The sequence below is a fragment of the Mobula birostris genome, chromosome 1 (assembly GCF_030028105.1).
Source record: "Mobula birostris isolate sMobBir1 chromosome 1, sMobBir1.hap1, whole genome shotgun sequence".
Classification (NCBI taxonomy): Eukaryota; Metazoa; Chordata; class Chondrichthyes; order Myliobatiformes; family Myliobatidae; genus Mobula; species Mobula birostris.
Window position 1 is genome coordinate 8456073 of NC_092370.1, and position 18084 is coordinate 8474156.

Below are 18084 nucleotides of genomic sequence, written 5' to 3' on the forward strand. Positions count from 1 at the left end.
ACCTCCCGGTCAGGGTTCTTTTACCTTAAGCTCTCTAATCAATTGCAGTTCATTGTATACACCCAATCCAGAATACCTCCATATAGCTCCTGTCTATCACCTCCTCATTCTCCTGTGTGAGTCGAAGGTCATCAAGCTGCTGCTCCAGTTTCTTAATACGTTCTCTCTGGAGCTGCACCTGGTGCAGGTGTGCTTATCTGGGACGGGACGTCTCCCAGACTTCCCACATCCCACACACAGTACAGAACACTGCCCCTGGAGCCATTCTCACTGAACTACTATGCCTGAACAGATGAGGAATGAACAAATAAGAACAGAGAGAGAGAGAGAGTAACTTACAAGATATTTTACCTCACCCGAGCCTGAGCTCACCTGGCTGCTCAGCTCAGAGAAACCGCCGTGAAACTTTGCCTGTAAAACCTTCATTGCCGTCCTGATTAAAAGGTGGCTCATTTTACGCAGTCAACTGTGCAACTCAGAAAACTGCCGCTTAGCTTTGCTTTTAAATCTTGAATGGGGACCTGACTGAAAGGTAGCTCCTTTCTTTGCGAACTGCCTCCTGCTGATTGGTTGTTCAACTCCTCAAAAATATTGAAATTAAGTTCCTGCGGTATTTTGTGTGCTGCTCATATCATTAAGAACCTTGCCTCTTCCTTTCCAGTCTTGATGAAATGATGACTGCTCATTTCCCTCCACAGATGCTGCCTGATCTGCTGAGTTCCTGAGGCATTTTGTGTGTGTGTGTGTGTGTGTGTGTGTGTGTGTGTGTGTGTGTGTGTGTTGTCTCTGCAGAATCGCTTGTGAATCCAGTGTTATTTTCATTACTTTCACTCATCCACCATAAGTGCTGTATAAGCAATCACTCGATAGACATTGAGGTGACATTATGAAGTTCACTGCTAAAAACACCTTCAGTGGATGTTGAGTCATGACTACTCACCACTGCGACCTCCTTGTGGAATTTAGACTCTATGCAGGTAATGTTTCTGAATGTGTTGACATAGAAACCAACTCGGCTGTGAGAGAGAAAACAAATAATCTGTGAAAACCACTTACTCATAATTCACCTGCTCAAGTTGAAGAACAAGTTCAAGTTGTATTGTCTCCTGTCTGTACATACATACAGCTAAGTGAAACAATGTTCCTCTGGAACATGGTGAACCCACACAAAATATATCACACACAGTACATAAAACAAAATATTACCGTAAATAAGTTAATACATATTAATTCAAAATGTAGGTAGTAAAGCAAAGGTAAAGAGTAAACAGCTTGCTGTCCTAGTGACAAGACCTTGGTGGTGTTGGGTATTCATCAGTCTAACAGTCTGAGGCAAGACTAAATTGTGTGAAAATTGACTAATTTGTGTGAAAAAACAACCTCAAACCAGTATTGGGAATGAAAACGAAACTTTAGATCCATTGCCCAATGATTCCATCCTCTTTCCCCCTTATAAATTTCAGAAAGATCTTCAGATAGAAGAAGATTTTTTAAAAAAGCAGATGCCTGAAATCTGAAATTAAGAGAAAAAGTCTTTGACTTGAAAGGTTAATCTGCTCAGTGTTCCCAGCATTTGGACTTCATATTTGTCTGGGTAGCTTCCCACCTGATAACATGAACATCGATATCTCTAACTTCCAGTTATCTCCTCCCCCTTCTCTTTCTCCCTTCTTCCATTCCCTATTCTGACTCCCCCTCTTACCTCTTCTCACCTGCCTACCAACTCCCTTAGGTTCTCTCCTCCTTCCCTTTCTCCTATGGTCCACTCTCCTCTCCTATCAGATTCCTTCTTCTTCAGCCCTTTAGCTCTTCCACCAATCACCTGGCTTCTCCCACCCTGCTGGCTTCTCCCTCGGTAACACATACAAAACTCATGCAAAAGAGGGATTGACAGAGTTTACAGTTAGAAACTTTTTCCCAGATGGAAATAACTAATACAAGGGGCTATAATTTTATGATTGAAGGGAAATGTAGGAGAGACGTCAGTGTGTACAGTACTGTGCAAAATTCTTACATCAACATAACTAGGGTGCCAAAGACTTTAGCACAGGACTGCAGTACTCTTATGTATAGCATCGTACTGCTGCCACAAAAAAATACTAATTTCATGACATATAGAAAGCATAGAAAACATAGAAAATAGGTGCAGGAGTAGGCCATTCGGCCCTTCGAGCCTGCACCACCATTCAGTATGATCATGGCTGATCATCCAACTCAGAACCCTGACCAGCCTTCTCTCCATACCCCCGATCCCTTTAGCCACAAGGGCCATATCTAACTCCCTCTTAAATATAGCCAATGAACTGGCCTCAACTGTTTCCTGTGGTAGAGAATTCCACAGATTCACCACTTTCTGTGTGAAGAAGTTTTTCCTAATCTCGGTCCTAAAAGGCTTCCCCTTTATCCTCAAACTGTGACCCCTCGTTCTGGACTTCTCCAACATCGGGAACAATCTTCCTGCATCTAGCCTGTCCAATCCCTTTAGGATTTTATACGTTTCAATCAGATCCCCACTCAATCTTCTAAATTCCAACGAGTATAAGCCTAGTTCATCCAGTCTTTCATCATATGAAAGTCCTGCCATCCCAGGAATCAATCTGGTGAACCTTCTTTGTACTCCCTCTATGGCAAGGATGTCTTTCCTCAGATTAGGGGACCAAAACTGCACACAATACTCCAGGTGTGGTCTCACCAAGGCCTTGTACAACTGCAGTAGTACCTCCCTGCTCCTGTACTCGAATCCTCTTGCTATAAATGCCAGCATACCATTCGCCTTTTTCACCGCCTGCTGTACCTGCATGCCCACTTTCAATGACTGGTGTATAATGACACCCAGGTCTCGTTGCACCTCCCCTTTTCCTAATCGGCCACCATTCAGATAATAATCTGTTTTCCTGTTTTTGCCACCAAAGTGGACAACTTCACATTTATCCACATTAAATTGCATCTGCCATGAATTTGCCCACTCACCCAACCTATCCAAGTCACCCTGCATCCTCTTAGCATCCTCCTCACAGCTAACACTGCCACCCAGCTTCGTGTCATCCGCAAACTTGGAGATGCTGCATTTAATTCCCTCGTCTAAGTCATTAATATATATTGTAAACAACTGGGGTCCCAGCACTGAGCCTTGCGGTACCCCACTAGTCACTGCCTGCCATTCTGAAAAGGTCCTGTTTATTCCCACTCTTTGCTTCCTGTCTGACAACCAATTCTCCATCCACATCAATACCTTACCCCCAATACTGTGTGCTTTAAGTTTGCACACTAATCTCCTGTGTGGGACCTTGTCAAAAGCCTTTTGAAAATCCAAATATACCACATCCACTGGTTCTCCCCTATCCACTCTACTAGTTACATCCTCAAAAAATTCTATGAGATTCGTCAGACATGATTTTCCTTTCACAAATCCATGCTGACTTTGTCCGATGATTTCACCGCTTTCCAAATGTGCTGTTATCACATCTTTGATAATTGATTCTAGCAGTTTCCCCACCACCGACGTTAGGCTAACCGGTCTATAATTCCCCGGTTTCTCTCTCCCTCTTTTTTTAAAAAGTGGGGTTACATTAGCCACTCTCCAATCCTCAGGAACTAGTCCAGAATCTAAACAGTTTTGAAAAATTATCACTAATGCATCCAATACTTCTTGGGCTACTTCCTTAAGCACCCTGGGATACAGACCATCTGGCCCTGGGGATTTATCTGCCTTCAATCCCTTCAATTTACCTAACACCACTTCCCTACTAACATGTATTTCGCTCAGTTCCTCCATCTCACTGGACCCTCTGTCCCCTACTATTTCTGGAAGATTATTTATGTCCTCCTTAGTGAAGACAGAACCAAAGTAATTATTCAATTGGTCTGCCATGTCCTTGCTCCCCATAATCAATTCACCTGTTTCTATGTGAGTGATGATAAACCTGATTCTGATATGGGTCTCTATTGTGGACTGGGAGTGGGAAGGGGGCAGGGAGAGGGGAATCGTGGTTGGGAAAAGGGAAAGAGAGAGAGGAGGGAGCGGGATGCACCAGAAGGATATTCTGTAATGATCAATAAATTAATTGGAATCAAATGACCTTGCCTGGAGTCTCAGGGCCGGGTGTTTCTGCACTCTTACCACCTCCCCACCCCTGACACTCCTTGTCTGCCAGCTGTCCCACACCCCTCCTGTGGCACTCCACCCTCACCACTCCCAACATCCATTGCTCTCACTAGATTTATGAATTCACTCTCTGCTCCATGTTGATAAATACAGTACTGTGTAAACATCTTAGGCACCATAGCTAAATATAGGGTGTTGGTGGAGACAGATACATTAGGAACATTTAAGAAATTACTTGACAAAAGGCTGATAGAAAAGTGGGGACTTGTGGGAGGGAAAGGTTAGATTGATCTTTCTTTATTAATCTTTATTAATCTATCATACGTTGAGCAGAAACAGGAATATTTCCTGCTTCTGATGGGATAATCCCAAAAATTGTCGTAAACAAAATTAGATTTGTAGATCCGGATCCAAAACTTTTGATAGTGATTTAAAAATATCTTTCCAAAAGTTATCTAGCTTTATACAAGAGCAATACATGTGAGTTAAAGTGGCCAGCTCAGTATTACATCTGTCACAAATAGGATTAATATTGGGGAAAATACGCGCTAGTTTATCCTTTGACATATGGGCCTGATGCACTACATTGAGCTGTATCAAGGAATGATGGGCACAATAGATGAGTTGTTAACCAAATGAAAAATTTTACTCCATTGTTTATCTTGAAGTTCCGATTCCCAATCATGTTTAATTTTATCGTTAGATATCATTCATGAACTCAATAACCGTTTATAGATTATAGCTATCAACCCTTTTTGAAATGGTTTAAACTGAAAGCGAGCATCTGTCATATTAGGTGGATAAGTAGAAAGGTAATTCGGCAATAAACCACGTAAAAAATTCCTAATTTGTAAATATCTAAAAAAGTGTACATTAGAACATAGAATAGTACAGCACAGTACAGGCCCTTCAGCCCACAATGTTGTGCCGACCCTCAAACCCTGCCTCCCATATAAGCCCCCACCTTAAATTCCTCCATATACCTGTCTAGTAGTCTCTTAAACTTCACTAGTGTATCTGCCTCCACCACTGATTCAGGCAGTGCATTCATCATATATGAATAAATCATATGATAAATCATATTTATCCACTAACTGAGAAAAAGACATCTAAAAACAAATCTGAAAAAGTTATTATTCCCTTGGTTTTCCAAATTAAAAAGGCCTTATCCAAAATTGATGGTTTAAAAAAAATCGAGATAGATATTATAAGAAAGAATAAAATTATTTAACTCAAAAAATCTATGAAACTGAAACCAAATTGAAAGGGAAGAGGAACTCCCAGTAAGAGGCCAAAGAGAATCCTTTCACCGAGTTTATCTCTAGATCCAACCATGAAGGACATTCATGTATATCTGAATAGTGAATCCAAAAAGTAATTATATGGAATGTTTTTGCCCAATAGTACATTCTAAAGTTAGGCAAAGCCATACTTTATTCTTATACTTTATACTTTATTGTCGCCAAACAATTGATACTAGAACGTACAATCATCATAGCGATATTTGATTCTGCGCTTCACACTCCCTGGATTACAAATATTAAATAATAAAAATAGTAAAAATATTAAATATTAATCATTTAAAATATAAATCATAAATAGAAAATAGAAAAATGGAAAGTAAGGTAGTGCAAAAAAACCGAGAGGCAGGTCCGGATATTTGGAGGGTACGGCCCAGATCCGGGTCAGGATCCGTTCAGCAGTCTTATCACAGTTGGAAAGAAGCTGTTCCCAAATCTGGCCGTACAGGCCTTCAAGCTCCTGAGCCTTCTCCCGGAGGGAAGAGGGACGAAAAATGTGTTGGCTGGGTGGGTCGTGTCCTTGATTATCCTGACAGCACTGCTCCAACAGCGTGCGGTGTAAAGTGAGTCCAAGGACGGAAGATTGGTTTGTGTGATGTGCTGGGCTGTGTTCATGATCTTCTGCAACTTCTTTCGGTCTTGGACAGGACAACTTCCATACTAGGTTGTGATGCACCCTAGAAGAATGCTTTCTGCGGTGCATCTATAAAAATTAGTGAGGGTTTTAGGGGAACAGGCCAAATTTCTTCAGTTTTCTCAGGAAGTAAAGGTACTGGTGGGCCTTCTTGGCAGTGGACTCTGCTTGGTTGGACCAAGTCAGGTCATTTGTGATATTGACCCCGAGGAACTTAAAGCTTTTGACCTGTTCCACTTGCACACCACCGATGTAAATTGGGTTGTGCAGTCCACTACTCCTTCTGAAGTCAACAACCAATTCCTTCATCTTGCTGACGTTGAGGGATAGGTTATTGCCTTTGCACCATGCCACCAGGTTCTTAATTTCCTCTCTGTACTCAAACTCATCATTACCCAAGATACGGCCTACAATTGTTGTTGATTGGAATAAATCCAATCAACTAAAATATAAGCAACACACATCAAAGTTGCTGGTGAACGCAGCAGGCCAAGCAGCATCTGTAGGAAGAGGTGCAGTCGACGTTTCAGGCCGAGACCCTTCATCAGGACTAACTGAAGGAAGAGTGAGTAAGGGATTTGAAAGTTGGAGGGGGAGGAGGAGATCCAAAATGATAGGAGAAGACAGGAGGGGGAGGGATGGAGCCAAGAGCTGGACAGGTGATTGGCAAAGGGGATACAAGAGGATCATGGGACAGGAGGTCCGGGAAGAAAGACGGGGGGTGGGGGGGGACCCAGAGGATGGGCAAGGGGTATATTCAGAGGGACAGAGGGAGAAAAAGGAGAGTGAGAGAAAGAATGTGTGTATAAAAATAAGTAACAGATGGGGTACGAGGGGGAGGTGGGGCATTAGCGGAAGTTAGAGAAGTCGATGTTCATGCCATCAGGTTGGAGGCTACCCAGATGGAATATAAGGTGTTGTTCCTCCAACCTGAATGTGGCTTCATCTTTACAGTAGAGGACTCAGGTTGGAGGAACAACACCTTATATTCCATCTGGGTAGCCTCCAACCTGATGGCATGAACATCGACTTCTCTAACTTCCGCTAAGGCCCCACCTCCCCCTCGTACCCCATCTGTTACTCATTTTTATGCACACATTCTTTCTCTCACTCTCCTTTTTCTCCCTCTGTCCCTCTGAATATACCCCTTGCCCATCCTCTGGGTTCCCCCCCCCACTTGTCTTTCTTCCCGGACCTCCTGTCCCATGATCCTCTTGTATCCCCTTTGCCAATCACCTGTCCAGCTCTTGGCTCCATCCCTCCCCCTCCTGTCTTCTCCTATCATTTTGGATCTCCCCCTCCCCCTCCAACTTTCAAATCCCTTACTCACTCTTCCTTCAGTTAGTCCTGACGAAGGGTCTCGGCCTGAAACGTCGACTGTACCTCTTCCTAGAGATGCTGCCTGGCCTGCTGCGTTCACCAGCAACTTTGATGTGTGTTGCTTGAATTTCCAGCATCTGCAGAATTCCTGTTGTTTGCAACTAAAATATACTACAACTAATATTAAAGACTTACAAATCAAAGAAAAAATAAGTAAATATATATGTGTTAAATTCAGAATTACATTAACTGTTAAAGCAAACAACAACAGATCTAAGTAAGTTAACCAAGTCTGTATCTGAACATTGATAAAATGAATAGCGGACTTTCATCAACGGCGTTACAAACCAGTCCCAGCTAAGGATCAACTTTTCAAATTGCTTACGAAGTGGACTTAAACTCTTTCATAAATTTCCAACCATCTTCTGGAGAGTCAATCCGTCTTGGACGAGCATTGGGTGGAATAATCATCAGATGTGCTGGGTAACGCAGCAAAGGGTGACAGCTCATTTAAAAAAATTCCGCTGTCACTTCCCGATATTTAATTCTTTCGGCATAAGTTTCTGGGGTAAAATTTTCCACTATACAAATTTTAACTTCATTATAGATTAGCTTATCCCTTTTCCTTGCATCCTGAAGAATAGCTTCTTTGGTTATAAAGTAATGCAAACAGAGAATTACAGGACGTGGTTTAATTTTGGCTGATGGCTTAAAACGCTGAATTTGGTGGGCTCTGTCCAATATTGGACTGGCTTTGAGAATGTCACTAAAAAGTGAGTATAACATGTTCGAAAAAAACTTTAGCGGCTCACCGATTTCCGTATTTTCAGGCAAACCCAGTATATGTAGATTCATCTTGCGATTTCTGCTTTCCAAATCAATCGTTTTCTTCTTAATTCTTGATAATTCCAAAGTGTTCTCATTCATTTTCTTTTCCATAAAAGATATCTTCAAATCCTATTCCTTAATAGATTGATCCATTAATTCAAATTCCCTTTCAATTTTATGAGTACTCTGCTTAAGTGTTTGATATCGATCTTCCAAATTCTTCAAAGGCTCCTGAATAGCAATAATGGTCCTTTCAAACAATTCATTAGCTTTTTTCAATTTATCCATTTTGGTATTCAGCGTCTTTGGTATTCAGATCTTCACATTATTAGCTTCTATTAAAGAGAGCATTCTGTCTGAAGTAGAGACTTCCTCTGATTTCTCTGTTTGTTGTGGCTCAGGAAGAGTTTTGCCACTCAGTAATTCGTTTCCAGCCATCGTAATTAAATGGTAAAATCCTTCAGCAAATACAATAAATCTTCAAACTTGAAATGGACCTAGCAGTGGAAAATAAGTTGTGAAAGACAGAGCTGAGACAAAAAAGTCTTACTCCATACGCTACCAAATGGAGACTCCACTGTGTACATACATCTATTGATGCTTCTGGCCACATCTTCAGTGATGTTTCTGGAATCATCGGGTGTTTCGGGTCTTTCAACATCATACAACCTCCTCCAGGTGACCCAGCCGGGGCTGATCAGACCCCAGCTTGTGTCCAGATGGCTAGCTACTTATGACTCCATGGCTCCCCTCTTTTGAGCCACAGCCGTCTTGAGGCCCTCTCTGCTGCATCTGTGGTACTGCGGATGGCTCTCCTCTTCCTCTCTCCCTCGATGCCCAAAATGCTGAAGGCTCTAACTAAGGAACGGGCTACGAATCCCCTACAACCAACCTCCACTGGGAGACACCTTGCTCTCCAACCAGCCTGCTGACAGTTGCTGACCAGTCCTGCGTACTTGGAGAGCTTCCTTTCAAAGGCCTCTTCCAAGCGATCTTCCCATGGGACTGTCAGCTCCAGCAGCACCACTTGCTTAGTAGACTCAGACACTAGGACAATGTCTGGTCGCAGGGTGGTGGCTGCGATATGGTTGCGGAACTTAGATTGATCTCAGACTAGGTTAAAAGGTTATAAGATGTTGTGGGCCGAAGGGCCTGTACTGTGCTACAATGTTCTATCTTCTACATTAATTTCTGTTTGTGGGTTTGGAAGAGTAGGTCCTGTGGAACCACCCATGCCTTTGTAAGGTAACGTTGGACCTCTTGCTGTCCTAGCTTTGTTAATCAGTCATTTGCTAATTTAATTCTTCATTGTACATATTGACATATTGACTTGATTATTTCAATGTATTTTTTGTTGATCTTTAATAATAATTAAAAAAGATTTTAAAATGAAAATAAATCCTAAAGCATGACCCTTTGCAAGCTTTCACCTTCCTCATTCTCAACAATCTATGTAAACGCCAACTCCAAAACCAAAGAAAATACTTCATTCATTTTAAAATTGCTCTTTAGCCTTGTCCTAGTCTCTTTTCAAACACTGCAAATATCTCTATGCTCTTTCTACAATCAGACTTTCCCATTCCTTCCAGCATCCTTATGAATCCACACTGCATAGATCCCAACATTCTGTGACCAAACATGTAGACTCTGAATATGATTCCTGCTTTAACCATTCCAATTATTAACCATTGCCAGGAGTAAATGTTAGTCCCAATTTCCTGCGTTCAGTCAATATCCACAACCCATCCCGCAGTCCCCACCCCTCCATGTACCTGTTCAAGTGCTTCATAAATTATACTATTGTACCTGCCTCAACCCCTTCCTCTGGCAGCTCGTTTCATATAAAATGCTGGAGGAACTCAGCAGGCCAGGCAGCAACTATGGAAAAGAGTAAATAGTCTACGTTTCGGACCGAGACAGGCCTTGGCCTGAAACGTCGACTGTTTACTCTTTTCTATAGATGCTGCCTGACCTGCTGGGGGTCCCTCCAGCATCTTGTGTGTGCTGCTTGGATTTCCAGCACCTGCAGATTTTCTCTTGTTTGAGCTTGTTTCAAGTACTCACCACACCTCTGAATTTACTTGTTTATCATTGAATTAATTTATTGAGATACATTGTGGAATAGGCCCTTCTGGCTCTGACTTAACCATAGTCCAATCATGGGACAATTTACAATGACCGATCAACCCACTAACCAGTAGGTCTTTGGGCTGTGGGTGGAAACAGGAGCACCCGGAAGAAACTCTCACTTTCACGGGGAGATGGTAAAACTCCTTACTGACAGCAGTGGGAATTGAACCCGGGTACTGTAAATCATTGTGCTAACCACTACACTATTGTGCCGCTCTAAACTCCAGTGAGTAAAGCCCCAGGGCCACCAAACAGTCCATATACATAAACCCTTTCATTCCCGGAATCATTCTCATGAACTTTATCTGGACCCTCTCCAGAGCTAGCACATCTTTTCTTTGATAAGGGGCTCAAAACTGCTCACAATACTCCAAGTGCGGTCTGATCAATGCCTTACAAAGCCTCAGCATCACATCCTTGCTTTAATATTCTAGTCTTTGTGAAATGAATGCTAACAGTTTCTCTACACCTTACCCATGATCACCTGCATCCACTAGAAGGTGTCTCAGACACATCCTCCTCTGCCTAATTAGCAAAGGACTGTTTGTGAGATCGTGCTTGGCACCTTCCCACCACAACCTGGCTGTGACCATTAACACTGCATAAGTAAGAATGTGCGTAACTGCACCTCTTCCCACTCCTTGGGAATTTTGAAAGCAGTCTGAATGGCGTTATGGAAAACAACAGTCCAGGTCACTCACCAACCATTGTGCTGTTGCAAACCAAATGGTACGATTTTCACCTGCTCTACCGTGAAATGGGTGATGGTGGGGTGGAGATACGTCTCTACCAAAGGAGGTTATAAGCACTCTCTCCCTCCACTACCCTGCAGATCACCCTTGGGCAAGGTGCAGAACCTGCTTAGTCCCCCGATCAAGGTCACGTGAAGCCATCGGAGCAGCTGATACATATCACAAGCACGAGGAATTCTGCAGATGCTGGAAATTCAAGCAACACACATCAAAGTTACTGGTGAACGCAGCAGGCCAGGCAGCATCTCTAGGAAGAGGTACAGTTGACGTTTTGGGCCGAGACCCTTCGTCAGGACTAATTGAAAGAAGAGCTAGTAAGAGATTGGGGAGGGGGAGATCCGAAATGATAGGAGAAGACAGGAGGGGGAGGGATGGAGCCAAGATCTGGACAGGTGATTGGCAAAAGGGATATGAGAGGATCATGGGACAGGAGGCCCAGGGAGAAAGGAAAGGGGGAGGGGGGGGGAAACCCAGAGGATGGCCCTCGTACCCCATCCGTTATTTATTTATATATACACATTCTTTTTCTCTCGCTCCTTTTTCTCCCTCTGTCCCTCTCAATATACCCCTTGCCCATCCTCTGGGTTTCCTCCCCCCACTTTTCTTTTTCCCTAGGCCTCCTGTCCCATGATCCTCTCATATTTGCCAATCACCTGTCCAGCTCTTGGCTCCATCCCTCCCCCTCCTGTCTTCTCCTATCATTTTGGATCTCCCCCTCCCCTCCCACTTTCAAATCTCTTACTAGCTCTTCTTTCAGTTAGTCCTGACAAAGGGTCTCGGCGCGAAACGTCGACTGTACCTCTCCCTAGAGATGCTGCCTGGCCTGCTGTGTTCACCAGCAACTTTGATGTGTGTGGTGCATATCACAAGTCCTGGTTATGCGACCACTGACACCAGGCTGACAATCTCTGAAGAGTGTTGATAATGGCTGGGGTCACCTGTCTTGTAAAGACACTGCCCAGAAGAAGGCAATGGCAAACCACTTCTGTAGAAAAATTGGCCAAGAATAGTCATAGTCATGGAAAGACCATGATCACCCATGTCATACGTCACGGCACATAACGAATGAACACTGGGAATAAAATAACGGCTGTTTACGTTTCTCTTTGAATTTGATAATGTGCAAATCAGAGATTAAAGACATGTTTTTAGATAACAAGTTATATCAGAGAATAAAATTGAATACCTTGACCACAATGATGGTAATTCGTCCTGTAAATCTGTATTTAATTCTTCGAAGACTTTCTGAGCCTTTTGGAACTCCTCTTCTGCCTAAAAGGAAAAGAAATCAAGAGTTGGTGTTTTATTTTGAAGACAATAAGACATGGGAGTAGAATTAGGCCATTCAGCCGATCAAGTCTGCTCTGCCATTCCATCATGGCTGATTTATTATCTCTCTCTCCTGTTTTCTCCCTGTAACCTTTGACACCCCAACTAATCAAGACCCTAGACACCCACACTATACCCAATGACTTGGCCTCCACAGCAGAAATTGCTTCTGCAAACATGATCAGAAACATGAATGCCGAGACCTCCCAACCTCTGTAGTGACCAATAAGAGCTCCCTCTAGCTTCAGAGAATAATAGTGCAATTGTCCTCTGCATGAATTTTTCTCTGGTGAGGCACAGTGATGACTTGCTGGCAGCAAACACAAATTCTCACTACTTCATTACTCACACTTCTTCTAGTAAATTATCACTCCATTCAATAGGCTGTACCTACCCTTTTGGAGTTGAGCTTTTGAACCCCCTGTATGATCTGACATTGTGCAGTGTGAACTGAAGTCTTTAAGGTGCAGGGTGGTTGCGACGTGGCAGTTATGGGCCAAACTGAGGCCCATGGGGCCTGGTCCCAAGAACGTGGAATGAACCAATATACGGGCATTGCTGGAACCTCTGAGGCTGTGGTGTGCAGTTAAAGGGCTCCTGGATTGGCTGTGACCGGCTTCGTGGCTGTAGACTCACCTCCATTATTTGCTTATTTTTATCATTTACATGATCTGTTTTCTCTGCACATTGGGTGCTTGATGGCCTTTCCTAAATGGGTTCTATTGGGTTTCTTTGTTTTGTGGCTGCATGTACGAAGATGAATCTCAATAATAAATGTACTTTGACTTTAAACGGGAAAAGATTCAGGGAAATCGATTTAGGGCGGAGATGAGGAGAAACTACAGAGGACAGTTACCCAGAGGGAAGTGAATCTGTGGAATTCTCTGTCCAGAGAAGTGATAGAGACTTTAGTTATATTTAAAACACAGTTAGATAGATTTTGGCATAGCAGGGGAATTACGGGTTAAGGGGAAAAGTGTGGAACTGGGTTCACGGCCAGATCAGCCATGATCTGATTAAGTGGTGGAGCAGGCTTGATACGCCAGGCAGCCTACTTGTTTGAACTGGTCACGACACTCAGGAGAGCTAAAGAAAGGAGACCAACTCCGACACCGTCATCCCGAGTGCAGATTAAATGAAAATGCGCCAACTGTTTGAAGGGCATTCAATGCAAGCAGAGCACATTGTAGGGGAACTTCATCACTGACTGCTGTACAGAAGTCACTCTGTCACAATAATACGACACGGGAGCGTAGCAGTAGCACAGACACTTTACAGCGCCAGCGGTCACCAATCGGGATTCAATTCCCGTCACTACCTGTAAGGAGTTTGTACGTTCTCCCCATGACTGCCTGGATTTCCTCTGGGGGCTCTGGTTTCCTCCCACATTCCACAGATGTATGGGTTAGGGTTAGCAGGCTGTGCGTATGCTATGTTGGGGCTGGAAGCGTGGCGACATTGCAGGCTGCCTTCAGATCGTGCTGGTCATTGACACAAACCATGCATTCCACGACATGCTTTGATATTTTGATGTACATGTGACAAAAAAAGTTCATCTTTAACCTTTCACACTGGCACTAAAAAACTGAGCATCCTCTACTGGGCGGTGGATATGAAGGGAAGGTTTTTCCACCTTCATCACTGGGGCAATGCTCGTGACCTTCACTGGGAGCCCCGTTCAGAGACTTGGCCAACGCCCGCGCTATGGATGTAAGAATTTACAGTCCATTCGTTTGGCTGCCAAGGATCAGATCAGAAACAGTTTAATATCCCCAGTGTATGTCGTGGAATTTGTTGTTTTGCGGCAGCAGTAGATTGCAATATATATTAATAAAAGCTATAAATTACAATAAAAATATAAAAATATTAAACTAAGTAAGTACTGTAGTGTGAAAAGAGAGGGGAAAAAGAAGTGAGGTGGTGTTCATGGGTTCATTGTCCATTCAAAAATCGGATGGTGGAGGGAAAGAACATAGAACATAGAATAGTACAGCACAGTACAGGCCCTTCGGCCCACATTGTTGTGCTGACCCTTAAACCCTGCCTCCAATATAACCCCCCACCTTAAATTCCTCCATATACCTGTCCAGTAGCCTCTTAAATTTCACTAGTGTATCTGCCTCCACCACTGACTCAGGCAGTGCATTCCATGCACCAACCACTCTCTGAGTAAAAACCTTCCTCTAATATACCCCTTGAACTTCCCACCCCTTACCTTAAAGCCATGTCCTCTTGTATTGAGCAGTGGTGCCCTGGGGAAGAGATGCTGCTATCCACTCTATCTATTCCTCTTATTATTTTGTACACCTCTATCATGTCTCCTCTCATCCTCCTTCTCTCCAAAGAGTAAAGCCCTAGCTCCCTTAATCTCTGATCATAATGCATACTCTCTAAACCAGGCAGCATCCTGGTAAATCTCCTCTGTACCCTTTCCAATGCTTCTACATCCTTCCTATAGTGAGGGGACCAGAACTGGACACAGTACTCCAAGTGTGGCCTAACCAGGAGTTTTATAGAGCTGCATCATTACATCGCGACTCTTAAACTCTATCCCTCGACTTATGAAAGCTAACACCCCATAAGCTTTCTTAACTACCCTATCCACCTGTGAGGCAACTTTCAGGGATCTGTGGACATGTACCCCAAGATCCCTCTGCTCCTCCACACTACCAAGTATCCTGCGATTTACTTTGTACTCTGCCTTGGAGTTTGTCCTTCCAAAGTGTACCACCTCACACTTCTCCGGGTTGAACTCCATCTGCCACTTCTCAGCCCATTGCTGCATCCTATCAATGTCTCTCTGAAATAAGTTGTTCTTGAGTCATTGAGCGTGTGTGTTCAGACTCCTGTACCTCCTCCCTGATGGTAGCAATGAGAAGAGACCATATCTTGAATAATGGGGGGGTCCTTAATGATGAATGCCGCCTTTTTGAGGCATTTCCTTTTGAAGGTGTCCCGGGTGCTGGGGTGGCTAGTGCCCATGATGGAGCTGGCTGAGTTTACAACTTTCTGCAGCTTTTTCCGATCCTCTGCAGTGGCCCCTCCACACCAGAAAGTGATGCCAGTTAGAATGCTCTCCACAGTACACCTGTAAGAATTTGCGCATCTTTGGTGACATACCAATTCTCCGCATGTCATGCCTTCTTTGAAGTTGCATCGGTATGTTGGACCCAGGATGAATCCTCGGAGATGTTCACACCCAGGAACCTGAAACTGGTCACCCTTTCCACCTCTGATCCCTCGATGAGAATCATCCCCTTCTAGGAGCCCACAATCAACTCCTTAGTATGACTGAAATGAGTGCAAAGTTGTTTCTGTAACGCCACTCATCCAGCTGATCTATCTCACTCCTGTACGCCTCTCATCACCATCTGAAATTCTGCCAACAGTAGTTGTGTCATTGGCAAATTTACAGATGGCATTTGAGCTGTGCCCAGCCACACAGTCATGGGTGTAGAGAGAGTAGAGCAGTGGGCTAAGAACACATCCCCGAGGTGCACCAATGTTGATTGTCAATGAGGAGGAGAAGTTAGTTCCAATCTGCACGGACTGTGGTCTCCTGGTGAGGAAGTCAAAGATCCAGTTGTAGAGGGAGGTACAGGGGCCCAGGTTTTGGACCTTGTGGATTAGAACTTACGTTTTTTAACTTCAAAACATTAAACTAATTCAAAGAAAGACATGGGAGTCCAGGAATGCGGGTCTAAATTCATGTTTACTTTAAGTGAGGTGTGCACATATCACACGTAGCTTGATCATGTATGTAATTCACCTATTTTTACATATAACCCGTAATGAATTATTTAAATAAACAAGAATACTTAATCATGGGCCGGCTGGTGGCGCAATGACATCAGCACTGGACTCTGGAATGGAGGTTCCCTAGTTCGAAACCAGCCGGGTCCGCTCCCAAGTACGCTTTCCATCCGTGCCGGGTTGAGTGTCGAGATCGCAACTTGACCTCGTAAAATAAAAGGGAAAAAATGCTGCAAAATGTCTGTGTGAGGAGCGGTGCATCACACAGTCTCTTTCTCTTGCTCCACGCCTTGTAAAGGCATGAAAAAGACATCATTTCGCCAACATCGCACACGCACGCACCAAAAAAAAAGAATACTTAATCATACATTACGATCGTGTTGAAATTCTGAGCTGTAATCAATAAACAGCAGCTTGACGTAGGTATTACTATTGTTCAGGTGATCCGAGGCCAAGTGGAGACACTGAGATTGTATCTGCTGTAGACCTATTGTGGCGATAGGCAAATTGCAGTGGGTCCAGGTCCTCGCTGAGACGGGAGTTGATTCTGGCCATGACCAACCTCTGAAAGTACTTCATCACAGTTAGTGTGAGAGCCACTGGGTAATCGTCCTTGATGCAGCTCTCCCTGATCTTCCTGGGCACTGGTATGATTGTCGCCCTTTTGAAGCAGGTGAGAACGTCCAACTGCTCCAGTGAGAGATTGAAAGTGTCCTTGAACACCCTCTGCCAGCAGGTTGGCACAGGTTTTCAGAGGCCTACCAGGTACACCATCAGGGCCTGAGGGTTCACCCTCCCGAAAGATCACTTGTTGACCGAGAGCTATTGGACCTTGTTGGCTGCATGCCAATGGGAACGCATTCTTTCCACCAGAGTGCCGCTGGGCGCACTTTCCAAGGGGCTGATGAGGGTGTTGTGGGGCCCTTTCATAGAGGAGGGAACCACCCCGCCTGTTGGACCAACACTGGGCTTGGCAGTAACACCACTGTCCTGGGAGCGGACTCACGGAAAACACAACTGTTTCGAGAGCACTCGTTACCCAGAGAGCACATTTTGGGCACCTGCATTGCTGGCTGCCGTGCAGAGGTCACCCTGGCATTATGACACGGCACCATGGTGCAGCCGTTTGCACATTACACTGCCAGTGATCACCGATCATGGTTCAATAAGGAGTCAGTAAGGAATCTGTACATCTTCCTCTAGGTGCTCTGGTTTTCTCCCAAAGACTTACGGGTTAGGGGTGGTAAGTTTTGCGCATGCTATGTTGGCACTTGGTGACACTTGCAGGCTTTACCCAGCACAATCCTCCCGAATTTGATTTGACGCCTACGATGGCGCTTCACTAGGTGTTTCGATGTACGCGTGACAAATAAAGCTAAGCCTTCTGGCATGAAGTCTTTCGCTTGTACACCATTGTCATTTCAAGATTCAAGAGAGTTTATTGTCATTCTTCAGTCACAAGTGTAAAGGAGAACAAAATGTTATTCTGGATCCAATGTGGCATAGAAAGCACCTGAAGCATAAAGAGCACAATTGTATAAAGGCATCCTAATCTGAGGAAAGACATCCTTGCTATAGAGGGAGTACAGAGAAGGTTCACCAGATTGATTCCTGGGATGGCAGGACTTTCATATGAAGAAAGACTGGATGAACTGGGCTTGTACTCGTTGGAATTTAGAAGATTGAGGGGGGATCTGATTGAAACGTATAAAATCCTAATGGGATTGGACAGGCTAGATGCAGGAAGATTGTTCCCGATGTTGGGGAAGTCCAGAACAAGGGGTCACAGTTTGAGGATAAAGGGGATGCCTTTTAGGACTGAGATTAGGAAAAACTTCTTCACACAGAGAGTGGTGAATCTGTGGAATTCTCTGCCACAGGAAACAGTTGAGGCCAGTTCATTGGCTATATTTAAGAGGGAGTTAGATATGG

The 18084-nt window shown here is 44.0% G+C and overlaps 1 protein-coding gene across 1 annotated transcript in view; it reads right to left on the reverse strand.

The window, feature by feature from the left end:
* amph (amphiphysin) overlaps positions 1-18084 on the reverse strand; it is a 279279-nt gene that overhangs the window by 155043 nt on the left and 106152 nt on the right. The window contains exons 7-8 of the mRNA XM_072266836.1: positions 12257-12342; positions 941-1016 (exon numbers count right to left, since the gene is read on the reverse strand). Coding sequence (XP_072122937.1) covers positions 941-1016; positions 12257-12342 — 162 coding nt within the window. The remainder of the gene's footprint in view (positions 1-940; positions 1017-12256; positions 12343-18084) is intronic.